Genomic DNA, 15,356 nt, shown 5'->3' with positions numbered 1-15,356 from the left:
TTTGTTTAAATGCTGGCATAAACCTAGGAAAATAAATAATGTGGTTTCAGTGATCCAGAGACTACTTTTGTGAATGTGCTCAGCTTTTTTTGCAGGGGAGAAATGGGACATCTGAGTTTACTCGAGTTCTGGACAACAGTACTAAACCAGGATACGAGCGCCAAATATAACTCCCTCCTCTGCCTGGGCACATTTGCTTGTACATCTTCCACCTCCTGGTAGAGCACCTTAGGCAGTAGGCTCCTGGTATATTTTGGTTTAGGATACTGGAGCAGGGACTAGAGCCCAGGGACAGACGAACGGACGGAAAAAAAATCTATTTAAATCTTTTATACAAAAGTAGAACAGCTCCCTCAGGACTGAAAAAGACCCATCTTAAAATATAGCCACTTAGTTAAGACAGCCACCTGAAATTAGTTTAAATACAATCTTTGTCTCAAATTTAAAGCACGCATTGAGATAAGAACTCCTTCTTCTGTTCTCTAAGCCTTGTAGTTAAAACACTTGGCTTGGAGACAACACTGATCACCCCGATTAAAAAAATCCCCAGGTTTCAGACCTAAAAAAGTAACCCAAAATCCACCCCCACTCCATGATCAAAATGAACCACCACAATATATACACATAATACACACATATATAGTGATGTTTCATTTTGATCGTGGAAAAGGGTGGATTTGGAGTTACAGTTCCTTAGATCTAAAAATTGGGAATTTTTTTTAAAAAAATCAGAGAAAAGGATCCCTGCTGGTCACCAGTTTTGCAGTCAGGAAGAAATTTTACCCCAGGGTCAGACTGGTACAGATTGCAAGGGAGTGGGGTTGCCTTCCTTTATAGTAGGGGGTATGGCTCTGTTCCTTGGATCTCTGAAGTGTTTTTTAACCACTCCTGTAACAGCAGTTGTCTCCCTGCTTTATCTGTGGCAAGTTCTGGTGCCATGCCTTGAGGCTGTGTGACAAATTTGACTATATCTGTCACACATATTAGTAATATGTTAGACAAGGATTTGTATAGGATAGTTTGGATAGGGATGATCCTGTCTCAGGCAGTGGGGTGAACTAGATAACTTCCAAAGGTCCCTTTCAGCCCTACTTTTCTATGATTCTATATTAACATGAACAGCATCAACAGGAAAAACTAAGTACTCTTACCTACATTATGAGTGACAGCTGAACCTGGATATTTTGTAAATTTAGGGTAAGGGTTTGCAAACCAACCAGCAGTATTTACAGCTTCTAGAAGCTGTGTTGTCTTCAAGAAGCTGTGTGGAAAAACTGCACCCTTTGAAATAAAACCCAGAGCAAACAGCCACACTGAAAATCTGGCTACCCACTGAAAATTAAATGGGTTGCAAACTATATGGATACCAGGGACCTGGATTCTATTGCATCGTCCAGGGCTGGTGGTTATTGCATGCGACAGGGTGGTGGAATAAAAACCTCTCAGGCAAAGAATGAACTTGGGTCTCTCAATTTTTTTTTGAAAGTACTCGAACCTTTGAGGTATTGTGTAAAGAGGGAGCACTAACATCTATTCTTTGTTTTGAGAGCTTAGCCTTTCATCATCTTTATTTTTCTTACAAATATGCAAAATGAGAAGTTTGGCTTCATGTCAAATAAAATAAAATGAAAAAAGTTCATGTTTTTGTTTTACCAAGAAAACCAAGAAACTTAACACGTTCAACACAGACAACTGTGATTGTTCTATTTGTCTGTGCCAAAGCAAAGCATCGATTAGCACAGTCCAACACACACACTCTTATTCCTCATGTAGATGCCCCAAATATCTATGGCTTCTGGATAAGTACCTTGTGCTTCTCCCCTAATTCTCTCTCTCTCTCTCTCTTTCCCCCTCTCTTCCCTGTTTTGATTCTCTGTCTCTCCCCCTTTTCTGAACAGGGAGGTAGTCAGAGGACAGCATCACAAGCGTTTTTTAAAGGTAAAAAACCAAAAATGCTGTATTTTAGGCATGTCATTTATACTGGCATAAAGCAAAACAGAAAAGCAATAGGAAGAGTACTTTGATCAGTACCCTGAATTTAACTAGACTTATACCAACTGACAATTTGTCCAAATAAGCTAGAAACATTTCAAAATATATACACTATAAAATATTCACAGCTATTTCTAAATCAGATTCCTAACACTATTAAACCTTTGGGTTTAAGCCAAGTATTGCAAAAATCTAATCTCACACTGACTCTCTCACAACCTGCAGTTGCTAGTAGAATCTGAAGCAATGCACACTGCAAAATATGACAGCTTTCCAAAAGCTACCTGCATGGGTAACACAGCTCCCCACTTTACTCCTGCACAAGGTATCAGAGAAATCACTGTGGTAAATAGCAGTTCTACACATCTCTCACGTCTGCTTATTGCATATTTAACAAAATATTTTTCAGTCTCTGGAGTACAGGAAGTTCTCAACTTACAACATTTCGCACTTACGTTTCTAAACTGACAGCCCATTTCAACTTTCTGACATCACTTTCAACTTTACAATGCTTGATCTGATGTGACGCCATGACAGTGAACAAGCCACTGTGTCACCCATCTTCATAGAGAACATCTGTCCAAACTTTCTTGGATACTTTCTTTAAGAAACCAGACAAGACTCCAGAAAAACGTGCAACCGAGACTCCTAAGAAGAATCCAACCAAGAGCCCTTCAAAAAGTCTAGCAAAGTCACCTCAGAGAAGTCCTTCCAAATCAATGATTGCTATTTACAATACAAATATATTAATGTAGCTATATTATTCATCTATACTTGATTGAATACAAAATTCTGGGGTTTTTTGGTGAAAACAGGGTACTGGGCCTTGGTTCAGGAACTAATCCCCCATTTATAATGTTGTTTCCTATGGGAAAAATTGGTTCCAACTTACATTTTGACTTAAGACGCTGTTTTCAGGAACCAGTTGCATTGTATATCCGAGGACTGCTTGTACATGCTTTGAAGTAACATTTTCCAACATAAAGACATCTTGCAGAATGCACATGCAAATCACCCACCTGCTCCCCACATGAAAGTGGTACAGGGATCTATGCAAGAAAAAAGCATGGTAGAAACAGCTTCCCATTCTAAAACTGAAAATCAAAGGCAACATGCTATCCCAGCTGATCAGAATTGAAGCAGTAACTTGAATCTGCCATGTTAGCACCTGTCAAGCCACAGCCAAAAGATCACCTTATCAGTTTCTTAACATTTGGGAATAAATATTTCTTGACTTCCAAAGTGGATTAAAAAAAATATATACATTTTAATATATAATTTTTCCTTTTTAAAAATAAACCAGCTTAAAAGGAAATCTGAATTTAATACAGTGAAGGCTAAGGTATAAATTTAGTATCGTCTATTACAATAATTAAAATAAAAATACAGTGATTCAACAAGTCTATTCTAAAAACTCAGAAGTTGCAGGCTGTTTTTTTTTTCTATACAAGAGTAAATGGGCGAAACATATAATTCAAAGTCAAGCTTTTAAAACATGGGACAACGTATTAGGGGCTTGACCCTGAAAGCTAAGGATCATTATAGATGTTAGAACCTAATGCTACAAATGTAGCAAAGTTAAGAAAGGTAATGAAGCAAACTTGAAACTTAAAAAATTGATGCAGCGCTCATAAGATAAATCTTTCAGCTCAAGATTTAAGTTCTCCAGGAATAAAGGAATGCTATTGAAATTGCAAAATACTTTCCATAACAACAAATTTGCTTCAGCTTCACTGAAGAAAGGTGGGGAATGCAAGCTAATTCTTCCCCAATATGTACAATGGAGTTCAGTGGTTGACTGCTTTGAGCTCTTAAGAACTGGCTTATTCTGATGACCACCTGTGAAGAGCAGTCCAGTCAACACTGGACTATGAAGAAATGTATAAGATATGCTGAATACACTAAAACATACTTTATTTATTTACTCAAATACAAGACAAGGTTTCCCCATTCCACCCCCACCCCCCAATCAGTAGTGGAAAAAAATGTCCCTCGGTTTATACTTGTATACAACAAAACCTCATTCAAGTCACTGTCTATTATAAAACTGCTGCTAAAAGCAGCACGTGGTCAGGCATGAAAACCAACTATGAAGTTGATTATGCAGCCAAAACTGAGCACAACTATAAAATACTGGGCAAACTGATGGGAACCTTTTATTTCTTCTGTGCAATACTTAAAAAAAAACAAACTGGAAAATTGGATGGGAATATACCACAAGGATAGGTTGGTAGAGCACATCTGAATAAGTGTAGATTTGCCCATTAAGCACAGTCTCCCTCTGCAGGTCAGTCTCTCAAATCATAATGAGCCACTACAGTAAATACATTTCTACTTCCTCCTCACTGCCACAACTGAGCTGCACCTTTCTTTCCCATTTTCAGTTATTTCTATTATTTCACAAGCCTTAAATGTCTGGCAAACATCACCAAACATTTGTCCATATACAAATGACTACATGTATATTTATTTCAAGGTCAGTATTTTCAAATTTGTCACTCACTTTCGTGTGAAAATGGAAAAAAATTCAAAACAACCTAGGTAAAAAAAATGACTCTCTCATTTTACAGACCATTAGGGAGAACAGGTTTTAACAGTACAGAGCGTGGGGAGGAGACTGCAGGGGGAAAACACTGGGGAGTAGGGCAAAGGGCAAGTGGGCTACTTGATCCTACTGATTTATTTTCCTTTTTGTAGCAGTAGGAAGGAAACAAATTTGACACAGACCTTCACGAATTAGCTTCTATAGCTGGAAAATTGTAACAGATTAATAATTTCTCCATATATAGAATCTAACTATTGAGGGGTTGTCTGATATTCAGAGTCATCTTGTATTCAAGTAAATACAATATTTCCACAGCCCTGGACAAACTGCAGAAAGACTGCTGCTCTTGACATTTGGAAAGATTTCAAGAAACATTAAAACAAGGAATATGCAACAGCAAAATTAAATTCAAGGAAGTAAATAAGCAGATAGATCAAGCACTTACTCTACTGTCCTTTCTTGTCTATATTTTTAACACAGTACCAGAGTAAATGCCCATCTGCCAAAGAGGAAATCAGTGCTATGACATGAGCATCTACTTAATCACTAGGGCTCCTGGTCTTCTCCGATTAAAAAAAAAAAAATCCCAAATTTTCAGAGATTAGCCCCCCTCACCAAAAAACCTAGAATTCACATTTCTCCCAATTAAATTGAAACACCACATAATACATATGTGGCATTTCATTTTAAAATCAGGGAACAATGTGGATTTTGTTGTGTTTTTTTAATCCAAAAATTTGGGATTTTTTTCAAAAATCAGAGAAAACCAGAATCCCTCCTAACCACCCATCTGTCATGCCAACTATAATAAACTTCAAGGCTCAAGATAAACCATTCAACCAGTACATGTTTGCTGAGGATATTTTAAAAAAACCCGCACCAGTGAACTGACAGAAGTCACTAGCAGAGCATCTGGAACCAGAGTTTGCTGAAGTGCTAAACCAACTTTTACCAACAGTAGCCTCTTCTGTATGTGCAGAAAAAAGTATTTTCTTCAGTTGGACGGGTTCATTCAAAGCAGGAAAAAGAGAAGAAAAAAAAATCAACTGGGAGTTGAAAAAGCAGGAAAGTTGGTTTTTTTCCTTCCGGTCTATTAATAAAAAAAGTGGACTATTATATTTATGTATTCTAAAAAACTTAAAAAGAGTAAAAATTTTCAAAACAACCCAAATAAAAAAAAAAGACGACTCATTTTAAAAACCATTAGGCAAGTAGGAACTTAAGATCAAGCAACTTTCACCATGGTATTTTAGAAAATTTCGACCCAAGTGACCTGAAATCATTCATTTAATTCACTAACCACAGGTCATACTCCTAACACTATAACAGTTAAAACTAATATTTAATTAACTACTTGTAATTAAAATGCAGTTTGATATACATATGAGCAAAAAGTTAATCCGCTACTGAATAACAAAGATATTTCATTATTTTATGCCATATTAAAATGGCAGGATTTCTAACAATCCAAACATATTAAGCCATTTATTTTTCATAGTTTCATAGTAGTTAGGGTCAGGAGGGACCTGAACAGATCATCTAGCCTGACCCCCTGCCACAGGTAGGAATGAACGCTGGGTTCACAAGACCCCAGACAGGTGATCATCTAACCTCCTCTTGACTTTGCCCATGGTAGGGGTGAGGACCACTTCCCTGGGAAGTTGGTTCCAGATTTTGGCCACCTAACTGTAAAATATTGCCTTCTGATCTCTAACCTAAACCTATTCTCCATCAGCTTATTACCACTGTTCCTCGTCACCGCAGGTGGTGCTGGGGAGAAAAGGGCTCTACCTATTTGCTGTTGATCTCCCCTAATGAGTTTGTAGGCAGCCACCAGGTCCCCCCTCAGCCTCCTCTTGCTGAGGCTGAACAGGTTCAGGTCCCTCAGTCTCTCCTCATAGGGCCTGTCCTGCTGCCCTCTCACCAAGCTGGTGGCCCTCCTCCAAACCCTCTCCAGGCTGGCCACGTCCCTTTTGAAGTGCGGCACCCAGTACTGGACACAGTACTCCAATTGTGGCCTGACCAATGTCACGTAGAGGGGGAATATCACCTCTCTGGACCAGCCTGAGATGCATCTTTGGATGCATGACAAGGCTGGCCTTGCTGGCTGCGGTCTGACATTGGCAGCTCATGTTCATCTTGGAGTCAATAATGACTCCAAGTTCCCTTTCTGCCTCTGTGCTTCCAAGAAGGGAACTCCCCAGCCTGTATGTATGCTGTGGATTCCTTCCCCAAGGTGCAGCATCCTGCATTTATCTAGGTTGAGCCCCATCCTATTCTCACCTGCCCACTTTTGTAGTTTGTCTAAATTTATTTGCAGCCTCTCTCTCCCTTCAAGTGTGTCTACCTCGCCCCACATCTTAGTGTCATCAGCAAACTTGGTCAGCCAAGTCACTGATGAAGATGTTAAACACTGTGGGCCCAGGGACCGAGCCCTGGGGTACCCCACTGCTCACATCTTGCCAGGTTGAGTACAACCCATCCACCACTACTCTCTGGGTGAGCCCCATCAGCCAATTTTTTACCCATCCAACTGTGTAGGCATCAATGCCACACTCACTTAATTTACTGATGAGGATAGGGTGACAGGCAGTGTCAAAGGCCTTAAAGTCTAGAAAGAGTACGTCCACGGCGACACCATTATCCAAGGATTTAGTTACTTGGTCATAAAAGGCAATCAGATTGGTCAGGTAGGACCTGCCTTTGATGAATCCATGCTGACTGCCCCTGAGCATGATCTTCCCTGCTGGGCCCCCCAAATATGTGCGTTTCCTATGCATACAAACTAGATACATACCAAATCTACTGTAGAAATTGTAAATCAATTAATTGTAAATCACCATTTAATTGTTGTATCAACCAATAAAAACACAATTTTTTTTAAAAAACAACAAAAAATACAATGTGAAAGTTGATTTAAAAAAAAAAAATCAATGATTTAATCAAGGTTTTGGTTTGCCAGTTTAAATCAACTTGATTTAAAATCAAATCAACTCTCCTGACTTCAGAACTACATTTTAGCAAACAGCCAAGAAAACAGAGTGGTGCCAAAGCTTCCTGTAACAGGCTGCAAAAGAAGCAGAAGAGTAAAAAGATATAAAAAGAGGAAGATGAACATAATAGGGAAGCAAGCCACTCTGCTGGAGTATTCAATACCTAAATCTAGACATGGACTGCATCCTGTGGAGCAATGGTTCTCAACCTTTTTGTACTAAGGCGCAGTGATGTAAACATCAAGGGCCATTCCCAACCCAGTGCCCCTCACTCATGACCTGCTGCCCTCAGGCCCCAGCCCCCAGTGTGTAGAGCAGGGGGTGGGCATGGCTGGGGACCAAGCACCCCTCGCAGGCTGGAGCTCTCCCACCGTACAGGGGAAAAGCCACAGTTACCCATGTTTTCCTCCTTTAAAAGGAAAATCCATCTTTTTAAGTTGGTTGATCCATTTTCAAAGTTTGTTCGCAACCCCTTTTATATATTCTTGCGACCCACTTTTGGTTCGACACCCATGGGGTGAGAAATGCTGTTGTGGAGGACATAAATGGATGTTCAGTATGTCAGTCTTCAACTAACACAAGCAGTCTGCTCCTATGCTATTCCAACCTAAACATTTCTGTGACTTCAAAGTTTGTATTATGATAACTCTCACACTGATAAAAGATGTACCACAAAAGAATTTTTCAGATGTATTTACAACTCCCTCTTCCTCCCACACCCAATATTCATTCCTAATGAAACCACTGCACAAAGCATAAACATTCCATACAGCCATTTTTCAACAATGCAACATGGCCTCAAAGTAAGCACACAACAGATATGCAACTATGGTTCCCTAACAAGATGGGAATTTTTGTAGAGGCATTTTTGGGTGTTCACAGTCTTCATAAAGTCTCTCCTCAACTCCAAGTAAAACTCTTATTCTGGTGTTTTACCACTGCAGTTCCACAGCAAGCTTTACATGTCACTAGGAAAGTGGCTCTCTCTGCAGGTCCCATTATAGTTTCATAGTTTCTAGGGTCGGAAGGGACCTGAGCCGATCACCTAGTCCAACCCCCTGGCATGGCAGGAAAGAATACTGGTGTCAAATGACCCCAGCAAGATGTTCATCTAACCTCCTCTTAAACACCCCCAGGGTAGAAGCCTGCACCACTTCTCTTGGAAGCTGGTTCCAGACCCTAGCCATCCTGACCATTAAGTAGTGCCTCCTGATATCCAACCTAAACCTACCCTCTGCCAGCTTGTGACCATTATTCCCAGTCACTCCTGGCGGTGCTCGGGGAAACAGTGACTTCTCCAGTGCCTGCTGATCAACCCCCTGACTAGTTTATAACAGGCCACAAGATCCCCCCTCAGCCTTCTCTTTTGGAGGCTGAACAGGTTCTGGTCCCGCAGCCTGTCCTCATAGGGCCTGCCCTGCTGTCCCCTGATCATACGAGTGGCCCTCCTCTGGACCCACTCCACGCTGTCGACATCTCTCTTGAAGTGTGGCGCCCAGAACTGGACGCAATACTCCAGCTGCGGCCTGACCAGTGCCGCATAGAGGGGGAGGATCACCTCCTTGGACCTGCTCGAGATGCATCTGTGGATGCATGCCAAGGTGCAGTTGGCCTTCCTAACTGCCTCTCCACACTGCCGGCCCATGTTCATCTTGGAGTCAATGATGACCCCCAGATCCCTTTCCGCCTCCGTGCTGACAAGAGGGGAGTTCCCTAACCTGTAGGTATGGTGCCGGTTGTTCCTCCCGAGGTGCATCACCTTGCACTTGTCTGTGTTGAAGCCCATCCTATTCTTGTCCGCCCACCCTTGTAACCTGTCTAGGTCTGATTGTAGCCTGTTGCATCCTTCCAGTGTGCCCACATCCCCCCACATCTTAGTGTCATCAGCAAATTTGAACAGGGTGCTTTTTACCCCCTCGTCCAAATCGCTGATGAAGATGTTGAACAGTGCGGGCCTGAGGACCGAGCCCTGAGGAACCCCACTGCCCACGTCCTTCCAGGTTGAGAAGGACCCATCCACTACCACCCTCTGGGTGCGGCCCACCAGCCAGTTGGCGACCCATTTGACTGTGTGGGTGTCTACACCACAGCCCCCCAGTTTCTTAATGAGAACGGGGTGAGAGACAGTGTCAAAAGCCTTCCAGAAGTCCAGGAAGACTATGTCCACTGCTACCCCTGCATCTAATGATCTGGTGATCTGATCGTAAAAGGCCACTAGGTTGGTCTGACAGGACCTGCCACTGATGAACCCGTGTTGGTTGCCCCTAAGCATGTAGTCCCCTGCTGGCCCCTCCTGGATGTGTGCCAGCATAATTTTCTCAAACAGCTTAGTAATAAATCAGTCATGAACACAAGTGACACCTTCCTGAGTAAAAACCATGTTAAAAAAGGTATTCTACAAACGCAGAAAAGAGGGAGTAGTTTACCAATTAAATCTTAGCTGTACAGAAATTAAAATGTGAAATAAAACTTAAACATCTACCAAAGTCTACCATACCTGAATAAACTTGTAGTTGTGTTTCTGGGAAACAGCTTCAAGATTCTTCAAACTTGCACAATAGTCCAGCTTCATAAAAAAAACAAAGAAAGCAAACCTTACCACGATGACTTGTTTTCTTGAAACATGGCATGTCAGAAGCTACTTATTTACCAAGTAAATATTAAATTACCTTGAGACGTGCACCAAATCTAGATTTTAATCATTTCAAACCAATGTAATTTTTTCCACGTAACAAGGCCATCATGCTATGGCATGGCTCACTTGTTTGTTTGTTGCCTTTTATTTTTTTCTTTAGCAAAATGAAAACAAAATGATCAAACATGCAAACAGCTGAAAAGGCATGCCCCCAAAACCTCCACAAATCTTACCTTATCTAGATTTATAATCAAGTAGTTTGGATATTTTTCCACTAGAGACACAACCACATGAGAGGCACTGTAAGTTTAAAAAAAAAAAAAAAGAGAATACAATTTTACAATTACACCTATAGCTTGGGATACTAAGCAGAAAGCAGGCTGGCACCTCCTGAAGCTTTTCTTATGGATATTTGACTTTCACTCCCAGCTTGTAAATGTTGCTACTTCAGTGGTTCTTTTCTGTCTGACCCCAGCAGCCTTTCCTGCCCAAGTGCAGGGGGGCTAGACCCAATAATCTTGTGAGGTCCCTTCTATACAGCCATTTTTCAACAATGCAACATGGCCTCAAAGTAAGCACACAACAGATATGCAACTATGGTTCCCTAACAAGATGGGAATTTTTGTAGAGGCATTTTTGGGTGTTCACAGTCTTCATAAAGTCTCTCCTCAACCCCAAGTAAAACTCTTATTCTGGTGTTTTACCACTGCAGTTCCACAGCAAGCTTTACATGTCACTAGGAAATATCTAGCCCCTAATATCTAAGAATATATGAATATACCAGGGGTGCTCAACCCCCAACCCGGGCCAAATGTGGGGGAAAAGGGGCCACTGGGGGAAATCCTGGGATGAGCCTGGAGTCAGAGTCCTGGAAAGGAGCCACCAGGGCTGCCCCACAGGTAGAAAAAGAACTGCCACCCCTCCCCACTGCCAAAACCCCAAAATCTGCAGGGTGGGTTGGGGTCAGAGTCAGGCCACGTCCCCTTCCCTGAGCAGCTGGTTTGGGGCATGCCCCTTTCTCTTCCCCCTGCCCCACGACCAGGCTATGCCCCCATCTCTCCACCCAGACAGGCTGGGGCCAGCCCCTTCGTCCTGTGGGCTCAGGCCGCGCCCCCTCCCCGCGGGGCGGGACCGGTCGTGGTTGCCCCCCATTAACAAACCGACGCGCTGCTCGTCCCCTCCAAACGTTTCAGCCCCAGCCGGACAAGGGATCCCCGGACACGCACGCACGCACGCACGCACACACACACACACACACACACACACACACACACACACACACACACACACACACACACACACACACACACACACACACACACACACACACACCACTGACATGAAGCCGGCGCCGCCTGTCACCAGCAGCCTCTTCTCGAAGGCTGGACGCGGCCCCACAGCCCCCGACATCGTCCGCACTTTACGGCAGCCCGCCGCCAGCTAGCCCCTTTGCTCATCGCTTTACGGCAGCCTACCCCTTCCTACGACACTTTACGGCACCGCTCTTTCGTCGGGGCACATGCTCACTCCGCTAGCCTACCCCAGACCTCCTGTTTTGCGAGGCGGGGTCTGTTCCTTTTCCTATCCCATGCTTGGTAGCGTGAGGCCACGGCCTGAGCAACCTTCACCATCTCCACCGCCCGCTCTTCGCCTGTCTCAGGAAACAAGCCTTGCCCCTTTCCACAGCAACCATGATGCACCTAGGGCCCACGCGGCGCCGCTTTACGGCCCGGCCTAACAATACACAAGTCACAGCAGCTTGGAGCCAGGAGACCCCGGTCGTGGGGGGCGGGGGCTGCCGCTAGCCCCGCCCCTCCCCGCTAAGAACGGCTCCCATTGGCGCCCCACCTCCAGGCCGCGCGGGCTGGGGACAGGGCTTATTCTTCAAGTGGCCGCGGGGCCGGAATGAGGCGGCGGGTGTTCTTGTGGCTCATACTGTGCGTAGCTGCCTGCGGGAAGACGCTGCGGGGCGGCTTCTCCAGCGCCGCCGCAAGGGCCCAGCCGGGCCGCCCTGCCGCGCGCTTCCAGTTCCGCGGTAGGTGCCCGCGGGCCGTTACGGCCGTCCGGACGCGTGGCGGGGCTGGCTCCGCCCCCTGGCCGGCGGGCGGGCGGACGGGCGGGCGCCCTGCCCTGGAGGCAGCAGCGTCACTAGGTCTGAAATACGAAATTGTCGCATTGGAAGCGCAAAGGATCGTTTTTTCCTGAAAACCTGGCTTGCACCGAAAAAAAAATATAAGCATGCAAATAAGTTCTTCTCCTTATTTACTTTCTATTGCTCACTAAGTCGCCAGTGAGTGAGGATCGGGTCAGCAAAGGTGAAGTGTTTCTTTATTTCATGGCAAGCAGTCATCATAAGTAAGGATCCTGCTTCTTCTGATTTCTAAAAAAAATCCCCCCAAATTCACACCTTTCCAGGATTTGAAATGAAATGCCCCTAATATTTCATTTTAATCATGGGAAAATGTGGATTTGGGGTTACTCTTTTATCTAAAAAATGGAGATTTTCTTTTATCAGAGAAGAGCAGGATCCCTGGTCATAAGGAAGCACAGGCAGCTGAACCCAAAAGTCTGTTAAGCCTCCCTGACAGTGATTAGTGATCCGGTTTTGCACATGCTGTGTCAATTAACTGCTTCAAATTACAATGTGTTTTGAACACTTAGTATTATTGTACGTTGTTCAAGGGTTGAAATTGTATGGATACGGTAGTTATGGTACACCTGGCAATGCTGCCTGGAGGATCCTCAGACATCCTTAAGACACCAAAAGGAAATGAGGTTGTAGAGCAGCAATGCCAGCTGACAGCCTGGAAGAGTGGATTGAGTGCCTTACATGCAGATAGTTAACAGCTGTAGCCACTTTAAGCACACCCCTATTGCACAGACAGCTGCAAGACCCTATTTCTTGCTGTGCCTGTTGGAAAACCTTGGTGAAAAGTGCCTGTTTGACTCAAGCCAAGTAGGCTTTGCCACGTCAACAATGGCTGAAGAAAAATTGTATCTATATTTACAGACTGATGAGCAATAGAGCGTCCCTTGGTCTGTAGCACTGCAGCGCCCAACATTGTCCCGCCTTTATAGTAACCGGCCACCAGCTCGCTCCTTTCTCACTTTATGGCACTGCTTTCTCTGCCTCCCCTCCCACATTTCCCCTTTGGTGGGCTCAAACTGACTGCTCAAAGTACTGTACACCATTGCTGCTTCCCTGATGCTATTGAAGTCTACCACCACCACCAGAACACTGCCACAGCCCCACAGTGGGACTCCTTACTGGTGGGATCCATCCTTGAGGCAACCACTGTGGCAGCAGCAGTGGGCTGGAGGTAGCATGGGGTTCAGGGACAGCAGTGGATCAGGGGATGAAGCTTTTGTAGCAGTGGGAGTCTGGGTGCAACAGCAGATCTGGGGATGGGGATCAGGGGTCCAACAGATTTTTGGGGGTAACTGGTAGTGAGTTTGGCTCAGTGCAAATAGCCATGCCCAGTGAAGCAAAAGGTCCCCACATTTTTGGCAGCTTGTGCCCCCAACTGGTGGCCCAACAGGCCAGGTTGAGAAATTGGGTTGGATCCAATCTGCAGGCTGTAAGATTGAGGCTCCACCTTACTTCATGTGGTTTTCTAACAACAGCAGCTCCTGGGAAAGATGAAGACATCAGTAGAAAATGATGAAAAGGGACTTAATATACTGCTCACTTAAATGACTATATACTATCACTTGCAATATCTTCCTAGATAATTTTCCTTCTTTGCATAATCCAAGCATAGTTGATTTTGTTTTTTAAATATTAAGGTGACCATGCTGTTCTGTGTATCAGAATCAACAATGTCGCCACAGCTGTGGGAAAAGAAGCCAGACTTCACCTGTTTCGAGCAGAGGAATGGCTGGACCTACAGGACCAGGATCACAGCTGTACAGAAAAATTCTCTAAAGCTCAGCTGACAAGTGAGTTTGTCTTTTTTAACCCCTGAACTATGGCTTATGACTATATATACTTAGCACTAAGCTTTTGTCTTTTTTTGGAGTCAGTAGGACTTTTGTAACAAAAGTTAAGCATGTCACAACTTTGACTTCAAATAATATTCAAGAAATTACAAGATGAAATGTGCTTACTGCAAATGATCACTTTGAAGTACTTTTTTCAAATTATGTTTTGAAAAAGTTTATCAAGGACTGCTGGGACACTAAACAGTCCTTGATAAACTAAATACTGAAATGTTTTAATACAGGCTGTCTTATATTGAGTCTGGTTCTGGTTGAAGAGAGTGCTTATATTTGGGTGAAATTTTCCATGCTTGGATTCAACCCAGATGTTGTTCCCACCTCAAATATAAGGAAAAATCTATTTGCAAATATTTATGTAAAAAGATAGCTATGGAGTTTGCAAAATAGCACCCAGTTAGGCTTTATACCTGAAAAGCTTCATTTCAAACAAATATGCAAAATGAGATCAGTCAAATGAATGTGTGGAAGTGTCTAGACATTCTTTAATACACCATAATTATGGTACATTGACAGGTAATGATCTGTTATTGGTGCTACTGTGCGTTAGTGTAGATGAATGTTTTTAGTGATGTTAATGTGCATTGGACTAAATCTATTGCACATTAGCATGGGTTTTGCCCACCATACTAATGCGCAGTACAATTAGTCTGTGCATTATGCGTATCATGTAGATGTGCTCAGTTTGAGTTAAGCATGGCTCTAATGTATGTATGTGTGTTATCCCTGGAATAGGAGAAAATAGGTTTAAAAAAACAATCATAATGGATTCCAATGTACGTAAATTTATAAGAAAGACCGTACATTATGTTACACAGGCATACATAAGCTACCTCTGAATCCGTTGAAGCACCAACTACTCTGTCTAGTACTCAAGTTAGCTCAGCTTTAACTGAGCATGCCACTGCATTGTCCTGTGTAAACATACTCTGAAGCAAAATGCATACTCCTTTGTAAGGTAAGAATATGTTGCAACACAATAAGCTAGCTTTGCTGCTGGGGGAAAAAAACCTTTTTTTTTTTTACTTCCTCATGCCAGAATGTTATCATTTTTCATTTCTTTCTGTAAGTTTCATCTCTTAAATCAAAAGTAAATTGTGCATACTCATTTTACAGTGTTTGTTGATCTCAATATCCTTTCATTATTTAAGTCTGCAATTAGCTATTCATCACTGAATCTTTAGTTCAAGGGTTG

At 43.2% G+C, this 15,356-nt stretch overlaps 2 protein-coding genes across 5 annotated transcripts in view; one reads left to right on the top strand and one right to left on the bottom strand.

Moving 5' to 3' along the window:
* Positions 1-11,966, bottom strand: part of TGDS (TDP-glucose 4,6-dehydratase) — a 32,878-nt gene extending 20,912 nt beyond the window's left edge. The window contains exons 1-3 of one of the 4 annotated variants that reach the window (XM_090023586.1): positions 11,706-11,966; positions 10,399-10,465; positions 10,028-10,096 (exon numbers count right to left, since the gene is read on the bottom strand). Coding sequence is in view for 1 of the 4 variants with exons in the window: in XM_090023567.1 (XP_089879693.1) it covers positions 10,028-10,096; positions 10,399-10,465; positions 11,505-11,575 (207 nt within the window). In the remaining 3 variants the exon portion in view is untranslated. Of the gene's footprint in view, positions 1-10,027; positions 10,097-10,398; positions 10,466-11,325; positions 11,388-11,497; positions 11,645-11,705 lie in introns of those variants that run through there. The other 3 variants (XM_090023567.1, XM_090023577.1, XM_090023593.1) reach the window with 3 other exon arrangements.
* Positions 11,967-12,014: 48 nt separating this feature from the next.
* GPR180 (G protein-coupled receptor 180) overlaps positions 12,015-15,356 on the top strand; it is a 35,538-nt gene continuing 32,196 nt past the window's right edge. The window contains exons 1-2 of the mRNA XM_090023552.1: positions 12,015-12,200; positions 13,952-14,104. Of these exons, the coding sequence (XP_089879678.1) occupies positions 12,071-12,200; positions 13,952-14,104 (283 nt within the window). The 5' untranslated portion in view covers positions 12,015-12,070. The remainder of the gene's footprint in view (positions 12,201-13,951; positions 14,105-15,356) is intronic.

This window comes from Crocodylus siamensis, chromosome 1, assembly GCF_052110815.1.
Source record: "Crocodylus siamensis isolate JL-2025a chromosome 1, ASM5211081v1, whole genome shotgun sequence".
Taxonomy (NCBI): domain Eukaryota; kingdom Metazoa; phylum Chordata; order Crocodylia; family Crocodylidae; genus Crocodylus; species Crocodylus siamensis.
This window is presented reverse-complemented; position numbering and strand designations above follow the sequence as displayed.